The sequence below is a fragment of the Eptesicus fuscus genome, chromosome 12 (genome assembly GCF_027574615.1).
Source record: "Eptesicus fuscus isolate TK198812 chromosome 12, DD_ASM_mEF_20220401, whole genome shotgun sequence".
Classification (NCBI taxonomy): domain Eukaryota; kingdom Metazoa; phylum Chordata; class Mammalia; order Chiroptera; family Vespertilionidae; genus Eptesicus; species Eptesicus fuscus.
The window spans coordinates 35475300-35501461 of record NC_072484.1 but is presented as its reverse complement, the minus strand read 5'-3'; the positions used below and the strand labels follow the sequence as shown (position 1 = coordinate 35501461).

At 44.8% G+C, this 26162-nt stretch overlaps 1 protein-coding gene across 2 annotated transcripts in view; it reads left to right on the top strand.

Moving 5' to 3' along the window:
* Positions 1-26162, top strand: part of LOC103293341 (ubiquinol-cytochrome-c reductase complex assembly factor 1) — a 127716-nt gene that overhangs the window by 17049 nt on the left and 84505 nt on the right. For both annotated transcript variants that reach the window (XM_008149687.3, XM_028157865.2), the window contains 2 exons: positions 11205-11300; positions 12455-12562. In XM_008149687.3, the coding sequence (XP_008147909.2) occupies positions 11205-11300; positions 12455-12562 (204 nt within the window). The remainder of the gene's footprint in view (positions 1-11204; positions 11301-12454; positions 12563-26162) is intronic.

Here is a 26162-nt window from a genome sequence, read left to right as displayed (position 1 = left end):
TACCCTTCATCTAGCTTCCTTGAATGTTAACATCCTATGTAACCATAGTGCAATTATTGAAACCAGGAAATTAACATTGATATAATACTATTAACTAATCAACACACCTTTTTCCAGTATTTCTCCCCCCTGATGTCCTTTTGTAGTCTCTCAATAATGGGTTTGTGTAATATTTTCTTATAATTAGACTAGAGGCCCAGTGCATGAAATTCGTGCACTGGGGGAAGGGGGTGTCCCTCAGCCCAGCCTGCACCCTCTCCAATCTGGGACCCCTCGGGGGATGTCTGACTGCCAGTCCCTGTGGGATTGGGCATAAACTGGCAGTCTGACATCCCTCTCACAATCCGGGACTGCTGGCTCCTAACAAATTGCCTGCCTGCCTGCCTGATTGCCCCTAACCGCTTCTGCCTGCCAGCCTGATAGCCCCCTAACCACTCCCATGCCGGCATGATTGATACCTAACTGCTCCCCTGCCGGCCTGACCACCCCCAACTGCCCTCCCCTGCAGGCCTGGTTGCCCCCAACTGCCCTCTCCTGCAGGCCTGGTCCCCCTCCCCCAGCTGCCCTCCCCTGCAGGCCTGGTCGCCCCCACTGCCCTCCTCTACTGGCCATCTTGTGGTGGCCATATTGTGACAACGTGGGGGCGGCCATCTTTTGGTGACCATCTTGTGACGACATGGGGGCGGCCATCTTGGGACGATGTGGGGGCAGCCATCTGGTGATGATATGGGGGTGGCCATCTTGTGGTGGCCATCTTATGACGACGTGGGGGCAGCCATCTTGTGACGTGAGGGCGTGAGGGTCAATTTGCATATTACCTCTTTATTATGTAGGATTGAGGTTATGCATTTTTGGCAAAAGTAATGTTCCTTTCTCAGTGCATCATATTGGGATACTTGCTGCCAGTATGTCTTTTTACTAGTGATGTTAACTTTGATCACTTGGTTATTAAATTGGTGTCTGTCAGGTTTCCATACTATAAAGTTATCATTTTTCTCTTTTTAATTAGTAAGTATCTTGTGAGAAGACACTTTGAGACTATGCAAATATTCTGTTTCTGATCATACTTTTGCTTACTACATTTACCATCCATCAATGGTTCTTGTTTTAAAGTGATACATAATACTAATTAATTTAAAATTTGTGATTAAAAACATAACATTAAATTTACAATCTTAACCATTTTTAATTGTACAGTTCAATAGTGTAGAGTATAATCACATTGTTATACAGCAGATCTCTAGAACTTTTTCATTTTATAAAACTGAAACTTGATATCCATGCAACACTCTTTCCCCACTCTCTGCCTTTAGTAAACACCTTTCTACTTTCTGTTTCTATGATTTTGACTACTTTATATACTTCATATGAGTGGAATATGCAGTATTTGCTCTTTTGTGACTTATTTTGCTTAGCATAATGTCCTCAAGATTCATCCATGTTATATTATGTAACAAGGTTTCTTTTTTAAGACTGCATAATATCCCATTATATGTCTATACCACATTTTCTTTAGCTAGTTATCTGTAGATGGGCATTTGGGTTGCTTCCACATCTTGGCTCTTGTGAATAATGCTGTAATACATGTAAGTGTGCAAGTATTTATTTATTCCATTATTTATTTATATCAGGAGCTCATGGGTATTTATTTTCATCTATGAGTTATAATTCATTATTCTGATTATTTATTTTGTTAATCTTATTGTCCCAGTTTTGGCTGTTGGGAACTCCTTCAAGTTCCTTTCTACATGCCTTCAATATTTTTATTGATTTGGGAGAGGGAGAGAGAGAGAGAAACATCAAGGGTGAGAGAGAATCACTGATTGGCTGCCTCCTGTACATGTGCTCTGACCAGGAATCAAACTGTGCCACTGAGCCAAGTCGGCTGGGCACCTTCATCATTTTTTAACACTTATTTTCTGGTACTGCAAGATATTTCAGGTTCATGTTATATTTTCTTTGCTCTAGCCTGGGATTCAACAGTTTCTCTGAGGAGCCTTGGTTCATTTTCTTGGAGAATGGTTGCTAATTGTGCATGAGCCTGTGTTATTAAATTTTACTTAGGTTTTTGAAAGCTGCGTGACATAGAGTCATCTGAATATATGTTCTACCGTTTAATGAACTTTACTTCTTTAAGCCTTAGTGTCCTCATTTCTAAACTGGGAAAAGAAATATTATTTATTTTTGCATGTTTATTGTGAGATAAACATAAGTAAAACACTAAGCATATAGGTGCTGGGCATATAGGAGATCTTCAATAAGTTGTAGTAATTTTTTTTTTTTTTTGTCCTCACCTGAGGATATTTTTTCCATTGATTTATTTTATTTTATTTTTTTAGAGAGAGTAGAGGGAAAGGTGGCGGGGGGAGAGGGGGAGCATAGATGTGAAAGAGACACATTGACTGATTGCCTCTCATTTGGACTCCCCAACTGGGCCAGGGATTGAGCCTGCAACTGAGGTAAGTGCCCTTGACTGGGAATCAAACCTGCAACCTTTCGGACTGCTGGCTGACGCTCTAAACACTGAACCAAACTGGCCAGGGCTGTAGTAAATGTTTGTTGCTACTTATGTTCATGCTGCTGAGATAAATTTTCTCCTCAAGGTGTAAATTGAAACTTTAAGAAAGAAGTTTGTGCTAAAATTATATTAAGCAAGTTGCCACCTTTCCCTGGGTCTTAGTTTCCTCATCTGTGAAATGAAAAGGTTGGATTTAGATGTCTGAGATTTCTTCCAGCTCAAGTGTTGTTATTCTAAGTTACTTCTTAGTTCTTGTATTGCTTTTTCTCCAAGCTAAACAGTCTCAATTCATTTTAACCTTTCCACTAAGACCTTTTATTCATCTCTTTGATCATTCCTGTGGTTCTTTTCTGGACCTTCTCCAGGTTGTCCTATTTAAACACACACACACACACACACACACACACACACACACACACACACACACACAACATGAAAAACAATCTGCCTAGTTTTTATTGAGTGTCGCTCCATGCCCAGAATGGTGTTGAGCATTGGGTCAGAAAATAAAAGAAGTTTAAGATAGACTGAGCCATAGTAGAGCTTATACTTTTGCTAAAAGGACCAGACACACCCATGGTAATCAAGAAACACTTGAGTCCTTCCCTTCTTCTCTTTTCCTTTTCCCTTCTTCCCTCCCTCCCTTCCTTCTTTCCTTCTGGGTCTCTTCATTTTCAGAACCTTTTTGGAAGCAAAATATGAGGGCAAAATCTTATATATTTTTTAACACAGGGCTGTCTGAAAAAGTTTATTTTTGAAGTTGTCTGGAACAGGTCTTTACATTTATATTATGCATTATAGTTTGCATATCTTTTTAACATACATTATTTTATTTGACTCTCAAAACAAATTTATGAGATAGGAAGAGCTAGAGTTTCAGCCTAAGTCTTCTGATTCATTGGTTTTCTCTTTCCATTATACCATGGCTTCCTCACCTCTGCCTTCTCACTCATCTCTCTCCTGCTCACTTCTTTTAAAAAAAATAAGTATATATATAGATATATATATATTGATTTCAGAGAAGAAGGGAGAGGGAGAGAAAGATAGAAACATCAATAATGAGAAAGAAGCATATAAGCATAACCAATGGACACAAAACTGGGGGGTGAGGGCATGTATGGGAGTGGGGTGGGGGGGCAATGGTAAGATATGTACACATAATACCTTAATAAAAAAATGGGAAAAAATAATGAGAAAGAAACATTTGCTGCCTCCCACCCCCCGCCCCACACACACACCCTACACCAGGGATTGAGACTGTTATCTGGGCATATGCCCTGACCAGGAACGAACTGTGACCTCCTGGTGTATAGGTCAATGCTCAACCACTTAACCATACTGGCTGGGCTCCTGCTCACTTCTTAAGTCTTCTCTATGAAGGCTTTTCTGACAATTCTAGGTCATTCTTTTCCATCTCCAAATTTCTGTTGTTTACTAGTACACTGCCTATTCCACATCTTTAAGCATTTTTGTACATTTTATTGAAGTATAATAAAAACACAGAAAAAGGAATAAATCATTAGTGTACAGCTCAGTGAATTATTACAAAGTAAACATAACCAGCATCCAGATCAAGAAGTAGAACCCCAGAAGCCTCCTTGATCCCCTCTCGTCACTACCCATAAGCAAGGTTAACCATGGTCTTCACTTTGAACACTGTGGAGTAGTTTTGCCTTTTGGTACATACTTTCTTGTGTTTGCTTTCATTCAACTTTGTTTCAGAAATTCATCCATGTTGTTTTGTGTAGTAATAGTTTATTCATTCTTATCCTATATAATAAAAGCCTAGTATACAAATTGTCCCTTGGGCGGTTGTTCGACTGGGAGATTGGGAGTTTGACCACTCGCTATGATGTGTGCTAACCACCAGGGGATGGTGTAGAACATGGCGGGCGTTGGCAACACGGCACTGGTAGTGGGTGGCAGTGGAGGCACTGCCGGCCCTGATGGGCTCTGACGAGAGTGGGACCGCAGCAGGATGGTGGAGCAGGTGAGGGGGCAGCGCCAGGCCAAGGCGGGGTTCCGGTTGGGGTTGTGGGGCTGTGAGGCTGGGGGTGCAAGCTGGGGCCCCGATCTCTGCAGGTCACCCCGAGGGACCCCACCCGAGCACGAATTTGTGCACTGGGCCTCTAGTTGTGATATAATATCATATGGATATACCACGATTAATTTATCTATTCTCCTCTATTGATGGATATTTGTATTGTTTCCAGTTTGGATTTTTATTAATACTGCTGCTTTGAATACTCTTGTGCCTGTTTTTTGGTGAACATATGTACACATTTCTGTTGGAGTATACTTACTTAGAAATTAAATTACTGAGTCATATAGGATGTGCATACATTCACTTTTGATACTGTCAAATAATTTTCCAAAGTGATCATACTGTTTTACACTTCCACCAACAGTGTATGAGAGTTCTAGTTGCTCTACATCCTTGCTACCCCTTTTATTGTGTGTGTGGTAGGTGATCTTTAACCCTTGCTCTCACTTGCTTTTTTCTCGATTCCTTTATTCTACTCGGGATTTAATTTTTTAAATACCCCAGATTTTACAAAATGCGGCAGTAGAATAAAAAACTGGAGTTTCTTTTCATACAAACTTATTTATTTGGATTTTTTTATATTTCAAATTATTGATACATTCAAAGAGTATAAAAAGAGCTGCTACCGATGCTAACCGTGTCGAGTCACACTCGACATCCGAGTGCAAAAGGTTAAAATGTGATATTTGATTCTGTTTCATGAGTAGTGAGTCTTCTTTCTCTTCTCCACAAGTTATGAGCTTCTCAAGGATAGGGATTCTGTTTGTATTCTAAAACCTGGTGCAAGGCTGGCATTTTATAGGGGTTGGATGAATGAAGCATGTAAGGACAGGAAGGAAATAATAAGACATAACCATGTAGGTGGTTTCATTTGTTCATTCAACACATATTGAGTGTTACCCATGTACCATGCATTGTACTTGATCCTGGTTTTCTACCTAGTTCCTATTGTCATGGATCTTTTAGGTAGTAGTGATAGAAAATAAACAAGTAAATATATATCCTATATAATAAAGAGGTAATATGCAAATTGACCATCACTCCAACACAAGATGGCTTCCCCCACAAGAAGGCCAGCAGGGAAGGGCAGTTGGGAAGGACCGGGCCTGCAAGGGAGGGCAGTTGGGAGCGACCAGGCCTGCAGGGGAGGGCAGTTGGGGATGACTGGGCTGGCAGAGGAGGGCAGTTGGGGGTGACCAGTCCTGCTGGGGAGGGCAGTTAGGGGTGACTGGGCCTGCAGGGAAGGGCAGTTGGGGGGGGGGACCAGGCCTGCAGGGGAGGGCAGTTGGGGGGGACCCAGGCCTGCAGGAGAGGACAGTTGTGGAGGACCAGCCCAGCAGAGGAGGGGAGTTGGGGGCAACCTGGCCTGCAGGGGAGGGCAGTGGGGGAGACCCAGGCCTGCAGGGGAGGGCAGTTGGGGGAGACCCAGGCCTGCAGGGGAGGGCAGTTGGGGGAGACCCTGGCCTGCAGGGGAGGGCATTTAGGGGTGACTAGGCCTGCAGGGGAGGGCAGTTGGGGGCAACCATGCCTGCAGGGGAGGACATTTAGGGGCGACCAGGCCGGCAGGGGAGGGCAGTTAGGGGTGACCAGGCCAGCAGGGAAGGGCGGTTAGGGGCAATTGGGCTGGCAGGGGAGCACTTAGCTGTCGATCAGGCTTGCAGGGGAGTGGTTAGGGGATGATCAGGCTGGAAGGCAGAAGCAGGGGCTATCAGGCAGGCAGGCGAGCAGTTGGGACCCAGCAGTCCTGGATTGTGAGAGGGATGTCCGACTTCCTGTTTTAAGTCCAATCCTGGTGGGCAGTCAGACATCCCTTGAGGGGTCCCAGATTTGAGAATGTGCAGGCTGGGCTGAGGGACACCTTCCCCCCCGCACCCCCCCCCCCCCCCGTGCATGAATTTCATGCACCGGGCCTCTAGTACACACACACACAGTACATTGTAATGAGTACTGTGAATAAAATAAACAGGTTACTGCTATGATAGAGAATAATGGGATAATAACTATTTTAGATAAAATGGTCAGAGAAGGCCTCTTTGAAGTGACATTTGAGTATTTCAAGGGTATTTTTTCTCTTTTACAAAAATTACTGATATCTTTTAAATTTAAAGGAAAAAATTATGTCTTTAAAGATCAAGCCGAAGCCGGTTTGGCTCAGTGGATAGAGCGTCGGCCTGTGGACTGAAAGGTCCCAGGTTCAATTCCGGTCAAGGGCATGTACCTTGGTTGTGGGCACATCCCCAGGAGGGGGTGTGCATGAGGCAGCTGATCGATGTTTCTAACTTTCTATCCCTCTCCCTTCCTCTCTGTAAAAAATAAAATATATATTAAAGATCAAGGGAGTCTTTTTGGTAGCCACTGGGGTATAAAAAAGTAAACGTGTGTGCTTATAGAGGTGTGTATGTATGGGGAAGCTAGATGTTGTCCTTTGTACTAGATACCTAGGTAATTCAGTAGTTCAATATAGTGTTAAATGTTATCTAATGAGTAATGGTAGGACAGAAGTACATCAGGTATTGAGACAGTCATAGAAGCAATCTATTGGTTACTCTTGGAGTTATGGGCAAAGAGAAAAATCATGTAATCTAATAGAAGAGAACTCTCCCCAAATCTGAAACTGCTGTTGCTTGTTTTTTGAACCTGTCTAAGTGCTTTGTGTTTTAGATGGACTATTACATTGATGTATGTGATGTAATGGGAGGTGTTTTGTGTTTAGTCTGTGTTTTACAAAGCCTGCTTGATACCTATGAGTAAAAGTTTAAGTGTCCTTGGGACTGACCAGAAGAATCCTGACTAATCTTTTAATGTCCTTGTTTGGAAAGAAAAGTAAATAGTAACTCTCCACAATTAGAAATTCCATTTTTTTCTTCATTAGGATTATGGAAAACATTATTTTCATTTCAAGTGTCTCATGTCTTCTTGGAAAAAGCCAGCATTGGAGGATAATCCTCCTCCTGCCCCCTCCCCTTCCCTTTTTATTATAAAGATTAGAGGCCCGGTGCATGAAATTCATGCCCTGGGGGGGCATGGTCCCTCAGCCCGGCCTGTGCCCTCTAGCAGTCTGGGACCCCTCAGGGGATGTCCGCCTGCCGGCTTAGGCTCGATTTCCGGGGATTGGGCCTAAGCTGGCAGTCAGACATCCCTCTCACAGTCTGGGGCTCTTGCAGTCCGGGGCCTAAGCTGGCAGTCAGACATCCCTCTCACAGTCTGGGGCTCTTGCAGTCCGGGACCTCTCGCTCCTTACTGCTCACCTGCAATGGAGGCAGGCGAGGCTCTCGCCACTGCCGCTGCGCTCACCAGCCGTGAGCCCAGCTTCTGGCTGAGTGGCGCTCCCCCTATGGGAGCACACTGATCACCAAGGGACAGCTCCTGCGTTGAGCGTCTGCCCCCTGGTGTCAGTGCGCATCATAGCGACCAGTTGTTCTGCCATTTGGTTGATTTGCATATTAGGGTTTTATTACATAGGATAATACAACATTATTGAGAGCTTGGAAACTAGATTCTTAAATTCACACATAGTTCTACTAATTTAATGAAGTAACTTTTTCATTTCAGTGTGTTCTTTCCTAGGCTTACCCATATGCATTCATATTTTTACCTATTATTTTATACATATTAATGTGTTTTTTCATGTTGCTAAAAATCATAATCTAGTGTAAGTTATGGACTTTGAGTGATAATAATATGTCTATATAGGTTCATTGATTATAACAAATGTACCACTCTTGTGGAGGATATTGATAATAGGGGATGCTTTGTGTATGGGGGAGAATGGATATGTATATTGGAGCGCTCTGTACTTCCTGCTAATTTTTCTTGTGAACCTAAAACTTCTTTAAAAAATAAACTATTTAAAAAATCTCAGTGTAGCCCTAGCTGGTTTGGCTCAGTAGATAGAGCGTTGGCCTGTGTACTGAAGGGTCCTGGGTTCAATTCTGGTTGAGGGCACATGCCTGGGTTGCGGGCTCTGTCCCCAGTAGGGGGCATGCAGGAGACAGCTAATCAATAGTTCTCTCTCATCATTGATGTTTCTATCAAATCTCTCCCTCTCCCTTCCTCTCTGAAATCAATAAAAACATTAAAAAAAAATCTCAGTGGTTACTGGATTTTCCATTGAGTACCTTAATTTAATTAACCATCTCCTTTCTTAGTAGACTTTCCCCCAGTTTTACCCACATTCACTCTACAATGAGGATCTCTTACATGTATTTTTTTATTATGAATTTATTTTCAAAATTATGTTTATGGGTCTTTATTATAATAATACCAATCTAATAGTGATGTAGTGAGGATCGAATAAGGTGATATATATAAGGTACTTAGCATAGTACCTGGCACATGATAATAGTTGATAATTTTGCTATTATATTGCCAAAATACTTTCAAATGCAATGTGTGAACATAAAAGGAAGGCAATTCTGATCTGAACAATGATGATGGTGATGAAGGAAGCTTCTATTATTTATTGAGTGTATATTTTGTAAAAGGCATTTTACATATACAGTAGTCCCCCCTTGTCCCTGGGGGATATGTTCCAATACCCCCTGTGGATGCCTGAAACTGCGGATAGTAACGAACCCCACATATACTATATTTTTTCCTATACATACATACATACCTATGATCATGTTTAATATGTAAATTAGGCACAGTAGGAGATTAACAACAATAATCCTATCTAATAAAAGAGTAATATGCAAATTGACTGTCACTCCAACACACAAGATGGCTGCCCCCATGTGGACACAAGATGGCCGCCACAAATGGCCAGCAGGGGAGGGCAGTTGGGAGGGACCAGGCCTAAAAGGGAGGGCACTTAGAGGTGACCAGGCCAGCAGAGGAGGGAAGTTAAGAGTGACCGGGCCTGCAGGGAAGGGCAGTTGGGGGGGGACCAAGCCTGCAGGGGAGGGCAGTTCCGGGGGACCAGGCCTGCAGGAGAGGGAAGTTGGGGGTAACCAGGCCTGCAGGTGAGGGAAGTTGGGGGCGACTGGGCCTGCAGGGAAGGGCAGTTGGGGGGGACCCAGGCCTGCAGGGGAGAGCAGTTGGGGGGGACCAGGCCTGCAAGGGAGGGCAGTTGAGGGTGATCTAGACTGCAGGGGAGGGTAGTTAGGGGTGACCAGGCCTGCAGGGGAGGGCAGTTGGGGGGGACCAGGCCTGCAGGGGAGGGCAGTTTGGGGGGATCCAGCCCTGCCGGGGAGGACAGTTGGGGGGGGGGACCAGACCAGCAGGGGAGAGCAGTTAGGGGCGATGAGGCTGGCAGGGGTGGGCAGTTAGGGGTGACTGGTTTGGCAGGGGAGGGCAGTTGGGGGGGTCCAGGCCTGCAGGGGAGGGCTGTTGGGGGGGACCAGGCCGGCAGGGGAGGGAAGTTAGGGGTGACCAGGCTGGCAGGGGAGGGCAGTTAGGGGTGACTAGGCCAGCAGAGGAGGGCAGTTAGGGGCAATTGGGCTTGCAGGGGAGCAGTTAGGCATCAGTCAGGCTTGCAGGGGAGTGGTTAGGGGGTGATCAGGCTGGCAGGCAGAAGCAGTTAGGGGCAATTAGGAAGGCAGGCAGGCAGGCGAGCAGTTGGGAGCCAGCAGTCCTGGATTGTGAGAGGGATGTCCGACTGCCTGTTTAGTTCCGATTCCTCGAGGGGTCCCAGATTGGAGAGGGTGCAGGCTGGGCTGAGGGACACCCCCCCCCCCCGTGCACAAATTTCGTGCACTGGGCCTCTAGTAACTAATAATAAAATAGAATGATTTTAACTATACTGTAATAAAAGTTATGTGAATGTGGTCTCTCTCAAAGTATCTTATTGTACTATATAGTCACCTTTTCTCTTAAAAGAAGCATTTTATGGTATCTCTTTGGCATATCTGAATTGCCAGCATCACTGTTCTTGTGCTTTAGGGCCATTATTAAGTAAAATAAGGATCACTTGAACACAAGCACTGTGATACTGTGACAGTCTATCTGATTACCAGTATGACTAAAGGACAGATAGCATGTACAGTATGTATACACTGGACAAAGGGATGATTCATGCCCTGGGTGGGTTGGAGTGGAAAGGCCTGAGATCGACATGCAATTTAAAACTTAAGGATTGTTTATTTATGGAATTTTCCACTTAATATATTTTGACTGCATTGACCTCGGGTAGCTTAAACTCCTGAAGGTGAAACCACAGATAAGGGGGGACTATTGTATTATTTCCTTCAATCATTACATCTGAGTTTCAGTAACTTCCTCATGGCCACCTAGCTTATAAGTGACAAAAGCAGGTTTTAAACTTAAAATTGACTGATGTGAAAGTCATTGGTTCCTCCCCTCCCCCCCCTGTATACTGCACTGCTGCCAATGTTTAAGTAGGTATTTATTGCAGTTCTAGTTCTTAGAGTTGACTCATACTTATTTAGTTCCAGGTTTCCAGGGCAGAATCCTTTTATTTATCCAAGTATTCAACAGGTACTTATTGAGTACCTACCATATACCCGACAATATTCTTGGTGCCAATCTTGAATCCTCTTGGTGACCAGATCACCAGGAACTGAATTAAGCAAGGTTGGAAAGATTCTAGTCTTTACTTTAAAGCAGCTCTGCTTAGATTAACCCTGTAAGTGAATGCTCAGTGTTGCTTACATCTGTGTTGTTGTTTTTTAAACCCCCAAGGGGCCCCAGATGAGACAGCCCTCAGCATGTGGTGGATCAGAACAGATTTCTGGAATAGACATACAGCTGAGTAGCAAGTATCACACTACAAATAAGGTGAGAATTATTAGTGCTTTCTGTGTTTATAGAGTGCTTTCACATGGGTGTTCTTATTTGAGTCTCAGCAAAACTGTTAGCTGGATGAGGCAAGGAATTTTATTCAGTGCAGAAGGTTGAGGCTCAGGAAAATGAAGTGACTTGCCCAAGGTCACAAGGATGGTAAAGAAACAGACCAACTGAATATTTGAACCTAAAGCTTCTGATCTTAAGTCTTTTGTTTCTTACATTATACTGTCTTGCCTGGACAAAGCTTTAGAGAAATAAGTCTTTCTGAATTTTTACTTGTTAAAAATCAAGTAATATTTAACTTTCAGAGAATTTATCGATTATATAGCCTGCCCTCATTTGGAGAGGCTTAGCATTAGAACAGGTTTTCCTTGGAGTTTATTTGCAAACTTCAAGACTCATGTCTTCTATAATCATTAATAAAATTTGTTATACTAAGAAAATGCAAAAAACATTTATCTAGTGTTTATTTGACTGCTTTCAGATAGTATTTTTCTTTCCTTTTCCTGTTATGTCAATAAACATAGAACATTCCTCTTCTCATAATTGTTCTTTGGGAAATGTGGTGGTCAAGATTTCCTTTTAGAAGTACCCTTTTTTTATAGAACTTTTATTTTGTTATCAAGAATCGATCATTTTCTAGACATGGGTTCATAGGCATATGGTCATTGAGGTAAATATGTCTCTTGAAATTTGGAGAGCATATATTACATAGAGTTCCAGATATGTTTGCATTAAGTAATAAGATGACCAGAAAAATCAGAATAAAAAATTCTAGCCCTGGCTGGTGTTGCTTAATGGTTAGAACGTCGGCCCATGCACCGAAGGGTCATGGGTTTGATTCCCAGTCAAGGGCATGTACCTGGGTTGCAGGTTCGATCCCAGGGCCTCCATTGGGGTGCATGCAGGAGGAAACCAATAAAATGTTTTTCTTCCCCTTTTCCCCATCCCACTCCCTCCCTCCTGTCCACTCTCTCTAAAAATCAATGGCAAAATATCCTTGGGTGGGGATTAACAAAAAATAAATTCTAGGTGAAAAAAAAAATCTAAGCAATAAAAATGCCCTTAGACCTAATGAGCAACAAAAGCATTAAAACTAATTTTTTTTTGCCACTAATTTTGGTCCCCTTCTTTTTGTTAAATAGCTTTCTACTACCAAGGATTTCCCACAGCCAGTTGAGGAGAAGGTTGGCACTTTCACGAAGATAATTGAAGCCATGGGATTCACAGGACCTTTGAAATACAGTAAATGGGTAAAGTCTTTTAAGTTCTATTTTTTTCTTTTTTGGGCTTTGTGTTTTCTGTTCCTTGTAGAAAAAATTTTAAAGCTGCTGCTTTGCTTTTGTGAAATTCATACATTGTTTTGAGAGCTTCAGAATGTGTTGTTATCCCCTGACCCCTTTCTAAGTCAGATCTATACAACATGAAGGGCTGAAATGTTCCCTCTACTCCCTTAAATTGATTCCTTAGAAGTATCTCAGTAACAAGCAAGCCAATAAGACTGCCCTTTCCAGGTTCTTGCTACATGATATGTCATGTAGATGAGTTCTAAGGAATTACATGGGCCAGATGTTCTGATGGACAGTGTTCTTAAGGAAACATTACTCTCTCCATATTTGTGAGTGATTTTCACTAGGTCATTGTAATGACTTTCTTTAAAATTTTACTAATAAAATCATCTTTTAAATGAACTAATAACCCCTATGATTTATGATAATTCTTATTGTGGAGGGCTATTTGCTAGCTGTACCATTCCTAGTCAACTTTTGGCCTAACATGTTATCTGCTATATAGTAGTTGCTGTAAGTTAATGAATATCTTCTCTGCATCAGGTTTCTACTGCCCCTAGGCTTTTTAAACAATGCCTCTAAGAATTAAAGTAATAAATCATTGGCCCTTCCATTTTTTCTCATTTTCTAGTACTACCAGTTTCTCTCTACCATTATGGCAGAAGTGCCTTTTGAAATTGCTAGGATGTTGAATAAGCCTAATTAGTCATAAGTTAATATATTAATCAAAGAAAGCCAATAGATGTTATCTATTTTTTAAATAACATAGCTTTCTTTGCCCAAATTACCAGATAATTCCAGTTAACAATTTTAACGAGTTGGATTCAAATTAGAATTTCAATTTTATTAGACTTCTACTTTTAGTTTCTATATCTTATAATGTCTGGTCCTCTTCCTAATGATTCTCACTGCAGCAAATACAGGCTTCTCTCTATAATCTCCCTTTTACATAAATTCTGAAAAGTGAACAGTGATTCCAGTAAGGGGTTTTGAAAATAAAGAAAATAACACACATACTAGACCCTGAAGTTATGAAGCAACTCCTTAAATCACCAAAGAAATAATAGTTATATTATGAAAGTTATCTTTTCTATATCTTAATTCTTTAACAATTTATAATCATTGGTATATTTGGTAATGTTATTAACCAGAATCTTTTCCCCTATTAAAAGAAATGGTTACGATTATGGCATTTGGATTGAAAAACTTAAAATGTGTTTTTTTTTTGAAAATTAGAAATTAGTTAAGAAGAAAGGAAAATGAGAACAGAAAGAAGGAAAAGAAAAAAATTTATTAATTTCTTGATGATTGGGTTCCACTTGATTGCTACTATATTCTTTGTCTAGATTGTTTTATAATTCCAGAGGGAAAGTTGGCTACCATTTGGAGGATTACTAAATCACCAGAAAATTTCTTCACTGCTTTAGCTTAAGTTAGCCTCTGATTTTTCTTGATTCCCTTGTGACCTCAACTAAGTTTCTAATATTTGCATTTTAAAAAACTTTTGTGATGTGGCAGTGTCTATCTGCTATAACCACTTTTAATTTGTGACATCAAAACATCAAAGTATGACATTCTAGTATAAGTTAGGTGGGAAAATGCAGGTATATCTTTCCATTTTGAAAGATTATGAGGCCTGAAATGTATGGCTGGATCCTTGCTTGGTATTGCACTGGCAAGATTCTTTGATTTTTGTGTTTTTACATGCCTTTGATTAGGGAGAAACATGCCTGCTGTCTGTCCACATCAGCAGTATCAACCGTTTTCCTCCATCTTTTTCTGTAATGTTTTCCTGTGGAGTTCCATTTTTATTCTAGATTCATATTTAAGAATTTAAATGTAGCTTTTCCTTACCTATTTGACTATCCTGAATGACTATTCTTTTTCATTATCTTTATGTAACAATATCAGGTAAGACAAGGACAACATTTACCAGATGTCATAGACATGTCATAGAATAGGCAGCTTCCAGATTAGCATTAAGTCAAAAAATTAATCCAGTTCTGAAGGATACTGACAAACTGGAATGCATTTAGGAGTCGGCACTGAGCTATGTGAAGGCTTTAGAAACAATGCTGAATGAAGGAAATAAGGATGTTTAGCCTGGAAAAGGGAAGACATGATGGTTCTTCTCAGATATTTGAAGGGCAGATACAAAAAAAATGAAGAGACCAGTGGACAGGTGTGATGTTTAATAAATGTTACATGAAGCAGATTTAAGTTCATTAAACAAAAATCTAACAAGAATTGTCCTCCAGTGGGATAGGTAGCTTCACAAGGTCATTGGACTTATCTGAATCGGGGCCCAGATGGTTGACCGTGAATCAGGAATGCTGTAGAAGGAATTCCAGTACAGAGTAGAAGGTTCAAATGACTTCAAAGCCCCTTCCCCTAGTGTAAGCCTTTTTCTAGATTTGTTTTTCATCTTGTAGTGTGGAACAAAATGCATGTTAGTGGGAGAGCTGATTTTCATTTCCTAAAGCTGTCTTAAGTGTTTTTGTTTTAGTCAAGTAGACCAATGAATCTTCCATAGTTAGAATGAAATAAACACAAAGTCATCTGAGGACCAGAACAAGTAGTACATATTGACTGGGTGGAAATTTATTCCACCTACCTCCTTAACTTATATTAACACGTGAATCTTAAAGAGGTTCTTTCCCCAAGTTGTTATTTCCAGTCCCTGTATGATGGTCTCAAGGGACTTGCTTTAGAGATTTGTCCAGGAAAATGGCTCACCCAAGTATAAAGGCTTGGCTTTGCTTTAGGAAAAGTGAGGAACTATAAAATGCTCCTGATTGCCACAGTATGAGCACTGAATAAATACCTGGCCAATCTGGTGAAGTCTTCATTATTTGTAATGAATGCTTTCTTCATGAACATGTTGTGGGGGGAAACCTCCTTCTCAAGGAAAGATTTGGGCCTTGGACAAAAGTCTGCCTTTCCTTGGGCAGGGTGATTAATTATGAACCCAGAGAACTCTATATATAAGAATCTGAAGGGAACTGCAGAGTTTTAAAAAAATCAAGAAATAGCTACTAGGAATTTTACTTAAAATTATGTGTTTATAGTTGAATAGGCCATAAGTTTATGAAAGCAGGAGTTTTTTGTTTTTGTTTGTTTGTTTTTACTGCTCTACTCCCAGCATCCAAGTCAGTGACAGGCATTGAATTAGATACTCAATAAATTATTTGTCAAATGAAGTGAAGAGCTAACAGGTGTCCCAAACTCCCTGTCTCAAGGATAGGAGTAGGCCTGTTAAGGCCAAAGTATTAGGATAATGATATCACTAGGATATCATTAGTTTGGTGATGGCAAGGACCATTGCTTCCCAAAATATGTTCTGTGTCAGATACTTCCAAGAACCTGAAGGTGTTAATGATGTTAGATAGGTTTGGGTTTAGCCTACCTATGTGAATTACACTGATTCATTTGCAAATGTTGAATCAACTTTGCATTCTTGGGAGAAATACCACTTGATCCTGATGTATTGTCCTTTTTAAATATTGATGTATTCTATTTGTTGCTACTTTGTTGAGGACTTTTGTATCTTCATGAAGGCTCTGGTTTTATAGTTTTGGTTTTGCTATCAGAGTACTATTGGTCTCATAGAATGAGCTGGGAAGTGTTCTTTCCTCTTGTTTTCTTAAAGAGTGTGTAGATTGGTATCATTTCTTTAGATGTTTGGTAGAATCCTGTAGTGAAGTCTGAGCCTCAAGTTTTCTTTGTGGGAAAGTTTTTTTGTATCCCCCCCACCCCCATCCCAAATCCAAGTACTTTTGTAGATACAGGACTATTCATGTTATTTTTATTTTATTTTAGTGAGCTTTGTTTGGTAGTTTGTATCTTTCAAGGAATTTGTTCATTTCATCTAGGTAATCAAATATATTGATCTAAAGTTATTCCTAATATTTCCTTATTATTATATTAACTAGAGGCCCGGTGCACGAAATTCGTGCACGGAGGAGGGTTGTCCCTCAGCCCAGCCTGTACCCTCGCCAATATGGGACCGGTGGTATCGGGCCTAAACGGGCAGTCGGACATCCCTCTCACAATCCAGGACTGCTGGCTCCCAACTGCTTGCCTGCCTGCCTTCCTGATTGCCCCTAACCACTTCTGCCTGCCAGTCTGATCACCCCCTAACCACTCTGCTGCCAGCCTGTTTGCCCCCAACTTCCCTCCTCTGCCGGCCTGGTCACCCCTAACTGCCCTCTCCTGCAGGGTTGATCACCTCCAACTGCCCTCCCTTGCAGGCATGGTCCCTCTCAACTGCCCTCCCTTGCAGGCCGGGTGCCTCCCAACTGCCCTCTCCTGCTGGCCATCTTGTGGTGGCCATCTTGTGTCCACATGGGGGCAGGATCTTTGACCACATGGGGGCAGATATATTGTGTGTTGCAGTGATGATCAATCTGCATATTACTCTTTTATTAGATAGGATATAGGCCTGGGACAGGGGTAGGGGCCAGCTGGTTTGCCCTGAAGGGTGTCCCGGATCAGGGTTGGGGTTCCCTTGGGGCATGGGGCGGCCTGAGCGAGGGCCCTGTGGTGGTTTGCAGGCCGGCCACGCCCCCTGGCAACCCAAGCGGAGGCCCTGGTATCTGGAATTTATTTTCCTTCTACAATTGAAACTTTGTAGCCTGGAGCAGAGCCAAGCCTGGGGCTCCGTCCGAGGCCGGTAGCCATTTGTGTTGGGGTTATAATTGAAACTTTGTTGCCTTAAGCGGGTGGGCCCAGCCAGGGTGTGCGGAAAGCTTTGCTTCCCCTGTTGCCAGCGGCAACCCTGGCCTGCTCTCTCAAGCTCCATTCTGCCGCCATTTGTTTGAATTTGTTTACCTTCTATAATTGAAACTTTGTAGCTTGAGTGGAGGCTTAGGCCTGGCCAGGGCAGGCGGAAAGCTTGGCTTCCTCTGTTACCTAGGAAACCTTGCTTTCTGTGGCTGTAGCCATCTTGGTTTGGGTTAATTTGCATGCTCGCTCTGATTGGATGGTGGGTGTGGCTTGTGGGTGTGTCGGAGGTATGGTCAATTTGCATATTTGTCTATTATTAGATAGGATATATATATATATACAATAGACATATAATAAGTAATAATATATAATTAATACATATATTACATATAATAGTGATTTGTATTATACACTTGTATTATATATGATAAAATAGATATAGTAGTAATGTTCAATAATATATTATAATCTGATAACCAATTTATATGTTACTCTAACATATTATTACTACAGGCCCAGTGCACGAAATTCGTGCACGGGGGTGTGTGTCGCTCAGCCCAGCCAGCACCCTCTCCAATCTGGGACCTCTCTGCCCCTGGATCGGGCCTACACGGGCAGTCGGACATCCCTCTCACAATCCAGGACTGCTGGCTCCCAACTGCTCACCTGCCTGCCTTCCTGATTGCCCCTAACTGCTTCTGCCTGCCTGCCTGATCACCCCCTAACCACTCCCCTGACAGCCTGATTGATGCCTAACTGCTCCCCTGCCAGCCTGTTTGCCCCTAACTGCCCTCCCCTGCAGGCCTGGTCACCCCTAACTGCCCTCCCCTGCAGGCTTGATCTCCTCCAACTGCCTTCCCTTGCAGGCCTGGTCCCTCCCAACTGCCCTCCCCTGCTGGCCATCTTGTGGCAGCCATCTTGTGTCCACATGGAGGCAGCCATCTTGTGTGTTGGAGTGATGGTCAATTTGCATATTACTCTTTTATTATATAGAATAGAGGCCTGGTGCACGGGTGGGGGCCAGCTGGTTTGCCCTGAAGGGTGTCCCGGATCAGGGTGGGGGTTCCCTTGGGGCATGGGGTGGCCTGGGCGAGGGCCCTGTGGTGGTTTGCAGGCCGGCCATGCCCCGCGGCGACCCAAGCAGAGGCCCTGCCTGGTATCTGGGATTTATTTATCTTCTATAATTGAAACTTTATAGCCTTAAGCTGAGGCCTGGGCCGGCCAGGGTGTGTGGGAAGTTTGGCTTCCTCCATCGCTGGGGGCAACCCTAGCCCTCCTGCTCTCTCCAGCTCCATGGCTGCCGCCATTTCTGTTGAGGTTTATTTATCTTCTACTAGTAGCCCGGTGCACGAAATTCGTGCACATTGAAAGGGAATTAATTAGATGAAATATTTTAATATTGCTATTTGCCCTTTCTCTATAATAAAAGTGTGAGAGATAAAAGGAAATGAGTACAATGTATATGAAAATAATACATAAATTTATTAATAAGTAAACAATAACAAAATGATATAACAATAACAAACTGATATAACAATAACAAACTCGTAATATAAAAACAACATTGATGCAAATAATGATTGATAAAGTGATTAAACTTATTCTAATATCTTCCTATATACCACATTAAGAGTAAAAACACTTTCAGAGTGCTTGACTAATTTCCCTTGAGATAAAGTATTTACAGCTTTAACTTTAACGTAACATGCTCTTTGAACTCAAGAGAAAGCAACAGCCTTAACTGGTTTGGCTCAGTGGATAGAGCGTTGCCCTGTGGACTGAAAGATTCCAGATTCGATTCCGGTCAAGGGCATGTACCTTGGTTGCGGGCACATCCCCCGTAGGAGGTGTGCAGGAGGCAGCTGATCGATATTTCTCTCTCATCGATGTTCCTAACTATCTATCCCTCTCCCTTCTTCTCTGTATAAAAAAATCAATAAAATATTTTTAAAAAATACTTTAAAAAAAAGTGAGAGAGAAAGCAACATATAACTGACCATGTCCAAAAATGGGTTCAGGTAGGAATATTCCTACTCTGTCTAGAGTTTGTCCTTGTGATTTATTAATAGTCATCACAAATGCTGGCATAACAGGAAAATATCTTCGAATTAATTTAAATGGGTGGCCAGTGTCAGATGGGGACAAATCAATTCTTGGAATCAGAACAATCTCTCCCTCTGCAGATCCTGTTAATATTTCAGCTTTGATAATGTTAGGTTGCAATCTTTTGATAATAAATCTGGTACCATTACAAAGACCCCATTTACTATTAAGATTTCTCAATAGCATGATGATTGCACCCACTTTTTTTTTTTTTTTTTTTTTTTTTTTTTTTTTTTAATTTCTTTATTGATCAAGGTGTCACATATTTGTCCTCATCCTCCCATTCCCATCCCACCCCTCTCCCCACGCATGCCCCAATCCCCTGTTGAACTTAACCGTTGGATAGGCTTATATGCATGCATACAGGTCCTTTGGTTGAACTCTCCCTCTCCCCCCCACCCTCCCCCGCCCCTCCCCTATCCTCCCTCTGAGGCCCGATGGTCCGATCGATGCCTCCTTGCTTCTGGTTCTGTTCTTGTTCCTCAGTCTATGTTGTTCATCATTTCCCCTAGATGAGCGAGATCATATGTCACTAGATATATACTAATAAGAACTGAATGTGAGACGAGCAATAATAGTTATGCTGACAGGCAATGAATCAATCTGTAGCGAGCTTCCCCCTGGACCAACAGTTCTTTTGAGACCCAATTTCAATGTCCAGTAGTTCCTTATGTGTACATGTCAGCACTGACCCCTCAGCTCTGGATGTGGACAAATGGTGGTAATGGAGGTCCGACTCCCTCTGGTTTGGTCTCGGCCGAACCCAGGGGCATGGCGTCACCCGGACTAAGGGGCACGTGGCTTCACCCATACCCAAGGGGCGCGTGGTCTCACCCGGGCCTGGGACCCAGCCTCACCCGGATGGATCCAGGGGCGCACGGCCTCACCCGGACCCAGAATCTGGCTTCACCCGTACCCAGGGACGCTTGGCCTCTCCCAGACCCAGGGGCACGTGGCCTCACCCGGGCTTAGTTGCACAAGGCCTCACCTGGATCCAGGGACACATGGTCTCTCCCGGACCCAGGGACGCTTGGCCTCTCCCAGACCCAGGGCCACTTGGGCTCACCCGGGCCTAGGTGCACAAGGCCTCATCCGGATCCAGGGACACATGGTCGCACCCGGACCCAGGGACGCTTGGCCTCTCCCAGACCCAGGGCCACTTGGGCTCACCCGGGCCTAGGTGCACGAGGCCTCACCCGGATCCAGGGACACATGGTCTCACCCGGACCCAGGGATGCTTGGCCTCTCCCAGACCCAGGGCCACTTGGGCTCACCCGGGCCTAGGTGCACGAGGCCTCACCCGGATCCAGGGACACATGGTCTCACCCGGACCCAGGGACGCTTGGCCTCTCCCAGACCCAGGGCCACTTGGGCTCACCCGGGCCTAGGTGCACGAGGCCTCACCCGGATCCAGGGACACATGGTCTCACCCGGACCCAGGGACGCTTGGCCTCTCCCAGACCCAGGGCCACTTGGGCTCACCCGGGCCTAGGTGCACGAGGCCTCACCCGGATCCAGGGACACATGGTCTCACCCGGATCCAGGGACGCTTGGCCTCTCCCAGACCCAGGGCCACTTGGGCTCACCCGGGCCTAGGTGCAAGAGGCCTCACCCGGATCCAGGGACACATGGTCTCACCCGGATCCAGGGACGCTTGGCCTCTCCCAGACCCAGGGCCACTTGGGCTCACCCGGGCCTAGGTGCACGAGGCCTCACCCGGATCCAGGGACACATGGTCTCACCCGGATCCAGGGACGCTTGGCCTCTCCCAGACCCAGGGCCACTTGGGCTCACCCGGGCCTAGGTGCACGAGGCCTCACCCGGATCCAGGGACACATGGTCTCACCCGGACCCAGGGACGCTTGGCCTCTCCCAGACCCAGGGCCACTTGGGCTCACCCGGGCCTAGGTGATTGCACCCACTTTCAATTTTAATTTATGACACGGCATTCCAGAAGGAGTAATTCCATTAAGAAATTCAATAGGAAAATTTTCCTTTTCAGCATCATCTGTTGAGTCAATGGAATCATCACTCAAATAGGCGTGAAAATCTCCATCAAGTATATCCAAAATTTCTTCATTTAATTTTTGATCATGCTCATTTTTTGAACAAAGAATTGCATGTTTAGATATATTTTTAATATTATCTATAGATGTACTATTTCCAAAGATGGCTTAAATAATAGATCCATTAAAAATCATTTCATGGGGAATTTCAATAATATCCATTCCTAAATGAAAACTGCTATCAAGTTTGCCATCTCCAAGTTTTACTAACCATTCACTATAAGCAGAATCCTCTGATCTCATATTTGTTTTAAGAGACAACTGTCTGAAACATCCCCAAACACTACAGTACTTTAAAACTTATTTGTACTATGGCCAATCGTATAGCATGGCAACACAAAAATCCCCTCTGAAAAGAACTTTCCCACCAAATGCAACATTCAAATTAGCGCCAGCGAGAGCTTTATATGTATGGCACCTGTGCGAGTCAAAGTTTATTTTTATATTTCCAGTGCGTCATATGTACCAGTTGGTCGGACGGATGGACAAATGTCGGTCACTTAGCCTTTTATCTATACAGATTATAAGTCATGATTTTAACTTTTTAAAAAATTATCCTTTAATACCTCCAAAGCACAATGAGTAAGAATCTGAAGGTTTATGTGGCTTCTATTTGGTTTCTAGGACAAAGTTCTTTCATTTACCCACCACTCACTTCTCTCCTTTTACTCTTGAATGTTAATTCCAACATAATTTTTGTAACACCTCTTGAAAAGGATCCCACCAAGTTTTTGATAGTCCACATGATAAAACTTACAAAAAAATACAGCATGAGACTTTCATTCTCTCACTAAGTTCTTCATATAACTGTAATTCCTCAGCCTCTAAAGAATGAAAAAGGAAAATAAAAGTGCCTTCTCTCATTCCAAGGCCTTTCTCAGTCAGGCAACCACAAAAAGAAAGAATGAGCCTACAATTCATGCCATGTAATCTCTATCAGGCATAATTCAAATCAAATCCCATCATGCAAAGTCTGGGATAATTAAAATGTATAAGAGAACAGTGGTGACCTGGGGGAGAACTTATGAAACCTTGTCTCCTGCTTTTGCTGACTATTCTTTTCATTATGCTCCAAGTCCCTATCGGGGACCTGGTCAGATGGCTGTGGGTGCTAACCCACGCCACCTGGATCCGTGATCAGGGACCTGGGCAGCCTGCTGCAGGCATTAACCCACGCTGCCTGCCCTGGTCCATGATCCCTGATAGGGGCTTTGAGTCAGCTGCCACTGGCGATGGCTGCTGCGGGCCTTAACCGACGCCGCCTGCCCCGGTCTGCAATCGGTGATGGCGGACCTGGGCAGCCGGCTGCGGGCCTTAACCCACGACGCCTGCCCGGGTCCGATCGATGATGGCGGACGGGGCAGCCGGCTGCAGGCCTTAACCCTCGCCGCCTGCCACGGTCCGCGATCGGTGATGGCGGACCTGGGCAGCAGGCTCTGGGCCCCGGTCTGCGATCGGTGATGGCGGACCTGGGCAGCCGGCTGCGGGCCTTAACCCACGCCGCCTGCCCCGGTCTGCGATCGGTGATGGCGGACCTGGGCAGCCGGCTGCGGCCTTAACCCACGCCGCCTGCCCGGGTCTGCGATCGGTGAGGGCGGACCTGGGCAGCCGGCTCTGGGCCCCGGTCTGCGATCGGTGATGGCGGACCTGGGCAGCCGGCTGCGGGCTTTAACCCACGCCGCCTGCCCCGGTCTGCGATCGGTGATGGCGGACCTGGGCAGCCGGCTGCGGGCCTTAACCCACGCCGCCTGCCCCGGTCTGCGATCGGTGATGGCGGACCTGGGCAGCCGGCTGCGGGCCTTAACCCACGCCCCCTGCCCGGGTCCGTGATCGGTGAGGGCGGACCTGGGCAGCCGGCTCTGGGCCCCGGTCTGCGATCGGTGATGGCGGACCTGGGCAGCCGGCTCTGGGCCCCGGCCTGCGATCGGTGATGGCGGACCTGCGCAGCCGGCTGCGGGCCTTAACCCACGCCGCCTGCCCGGGTCCGCGATCGGTGATGGCGGACCTGGGCAGCCGGCTGCGGGCCTTAACCCACGCCGCCTGCCCGGGTCCGCGATCGGTGAGGGCGGACCTGGGCAGCCGGCTCTGGGCCCCGGTCTGCGATCGGTGATGGCGGACCTGGGCAGCCGGCTCTGGGCCCCGGTCTGCGATCGGTGATGGCGGACCTGGGCAGCCGCCTGCCCCGGTCCGCGATCGGTGATGGCGGACCTGGGCAGCCGGCTCTGGACCCCGGTCTGCGATCGGTGATGGCGGACCTGGGCAGCTGGCTCTGGGCCCCGGTCCGCGATCGGTGATGGCGGACCGGGGCAGCCTGCCGCCAGCCCGGGTCCGCAATCGGTGAGGGCGGACCTGGGCCGCCGGCTCTGGGCCCCGGTCTGCGATCGGTGAGGGTGGACCTGGGCAGCCGGCTCTGGGCCCCAGTCTGCGATCGGTGATGGCGGACCTGGGCAGCCGGCTCTGGGCCCCGGTCTGTGATCGGTGATGGCGGACCTGGGCAGCCGGCTGCGGGCCTTAACCCATGCCGCCTGCCCCGGTCTGCGATCGGTGATGGCAGACCTGGGCAGCCGCCTGCCCCGGTCCGGGATCGGTGATGGCGGTCCTGGGCAGTCAGCTGCGGGCCTTAACCCACGCCGCCTGCCCCGTCCGCAATTGGTGATGGACCTGGTTAGGCAGCTGCCCTGGTCCGTGATCCCTGATCGTGGACCTGGGCAGCCCGCGGGGTTAACTGCCTGCCCCGGTCCACCATCATGTCTTGGATCTCACTGGCATGGGTGCTTCCCTCTCCCCCACCATCTTAACGTGTATATTTGCTTCTGATGGGCTGGTGGGCGTGGCTAGTGGCCGTGGCTGGTGGGCGTGGCTTATGGGTGTAGCGAAGGTGCGGTCAATTTGCATATTACTGTTTTATTAGATAAGATAATTGAAACTTTGTAGCCTTAAGCGGAGGCCTGGGCCAGCCAGGGTGTGCGGAAAGCTTGGCTTCCTCCATTGCTGGGGAAACCCAAGCCTCCCTCCTGCTCTCTCCGTGGCCGCAGCCATCTTGGGTAGGTTAATTTGCATACTCGCTCCTGATTGGCTGGTGGGCGTGGCTTGTGGATGTAGCAGAGTGATGGTTAATTTGCATATTACTCTTTTATTAGATAGGATATCTTTAGGATTTGTGATGTCCCCTCTGACTTCTGATGTTGGTAATTTGTATCTTCTCTTTTATTTTCTTTATCAGTCTGACTAAAGTTTTATCAGTTTTACTGATATTTAAGAACCAGCTTTGGCTTCTTTGACTTTCTATATTATTTTTCTGTTTTCAATTTTGTTGATTTCTGCTCTTCCTCTTTATTATATCTTTATTTCTGCTTGCTTTTAGTTTTAATTTGCTCGGGCTTTGTTTAATCGTGGGCTTCCAATTCTGATTTACTCCTTATATAGGTATATCGTTATCTGCTTGTTAACATGTTGTTAACATAAAACACCATTGAAACCTGTAAAGAACTTTTGTGAGTTTATTTGAGCCAAACTGTTGACATATGCCAGGAAGCCGAACCTCAACGAATTGAGATAATGCTCAGGAGAATGGCGGGTTGCATTTGTATTTATACATTGCAATCAAAGGAGGGACATAGGTGGGTTACATGAAATTCATTGGTGATAGATTAGGGGGGTGGGATAAAACAAAGCTCGGAAAACCCCTGGGATTGGATAAAAAGTGAAATGATGGACACATACTTAGGTGGGTGCAGGAACAATTAACATGATAATGAAGGAATTTATGGTATCTGTCCTGGCGCCCACCACATTTGGTTGTGCCCCAGGGGGTCCAGAAAAAGGGAAGTTAAAAGTTACCCAGACATTTCAAGGGTATGTTATCATAGATGCAAAGAGACAGATAGGCTCATTTAAGGTAAAGGTTGACCTTGTCTGTGAAGATACCGGCCTACGTTGTAACTGCCCACCTTAACTGCGTTTAGTTAAAGTTTAATTTCAGACCATCCTTTGGTTACTTTAGGTCTCTGAGTTTGCAAGACTGCCATGCAGGCCTCCCCTGGGCTTGTCAGGTCAGCATGTGGCCCCTTTCGTCCACAATGTTGTGTTCCATTTTCCCTTATATGAGCTTTAGACTAAAAACCTTGAAATCATGACAGTCCTCAAATTAGCAAATTAAAAAAATCTTAATCAGAGACATAATCCTTCCTTAATTTATTATGGGTATTTCTGCCCATCAAAGACTGTTGTTTTGATTCTAGAGAGTATAGAGAAAATGAAGATTACATAGTATTGGATATATAATATATCCTTGGTGACTTTGAACCTTAATAACATACCTCTACTAAAATTATAAATTGGTTTTTCTTTAGTTGCTATGTCATTCTCAATTTGTGCATATTTTTTAGTTTGTACATATTTGAGTTTATAATTTCCTCTGTCATATTAAGAATAAATAAGCTTTACCCTGGCTGGTATGACTTAGTTGGTTGGGTGCCATCCCATGCACACCAAAAGATTGCTGGTTCGATATGCGGTCAGGTCACATGCGCGAATTGTGGGCTTGATCCCTGGTAGGGGGCGTGCAGGAGGTAGCCAATCCATGTTGTGCTTTCACATCGATGTTTCTCTCTTCTCCCTTTTAACTATCTTCTATATATATAAAAGGCTAATATGCAAAGTGTCCCCTC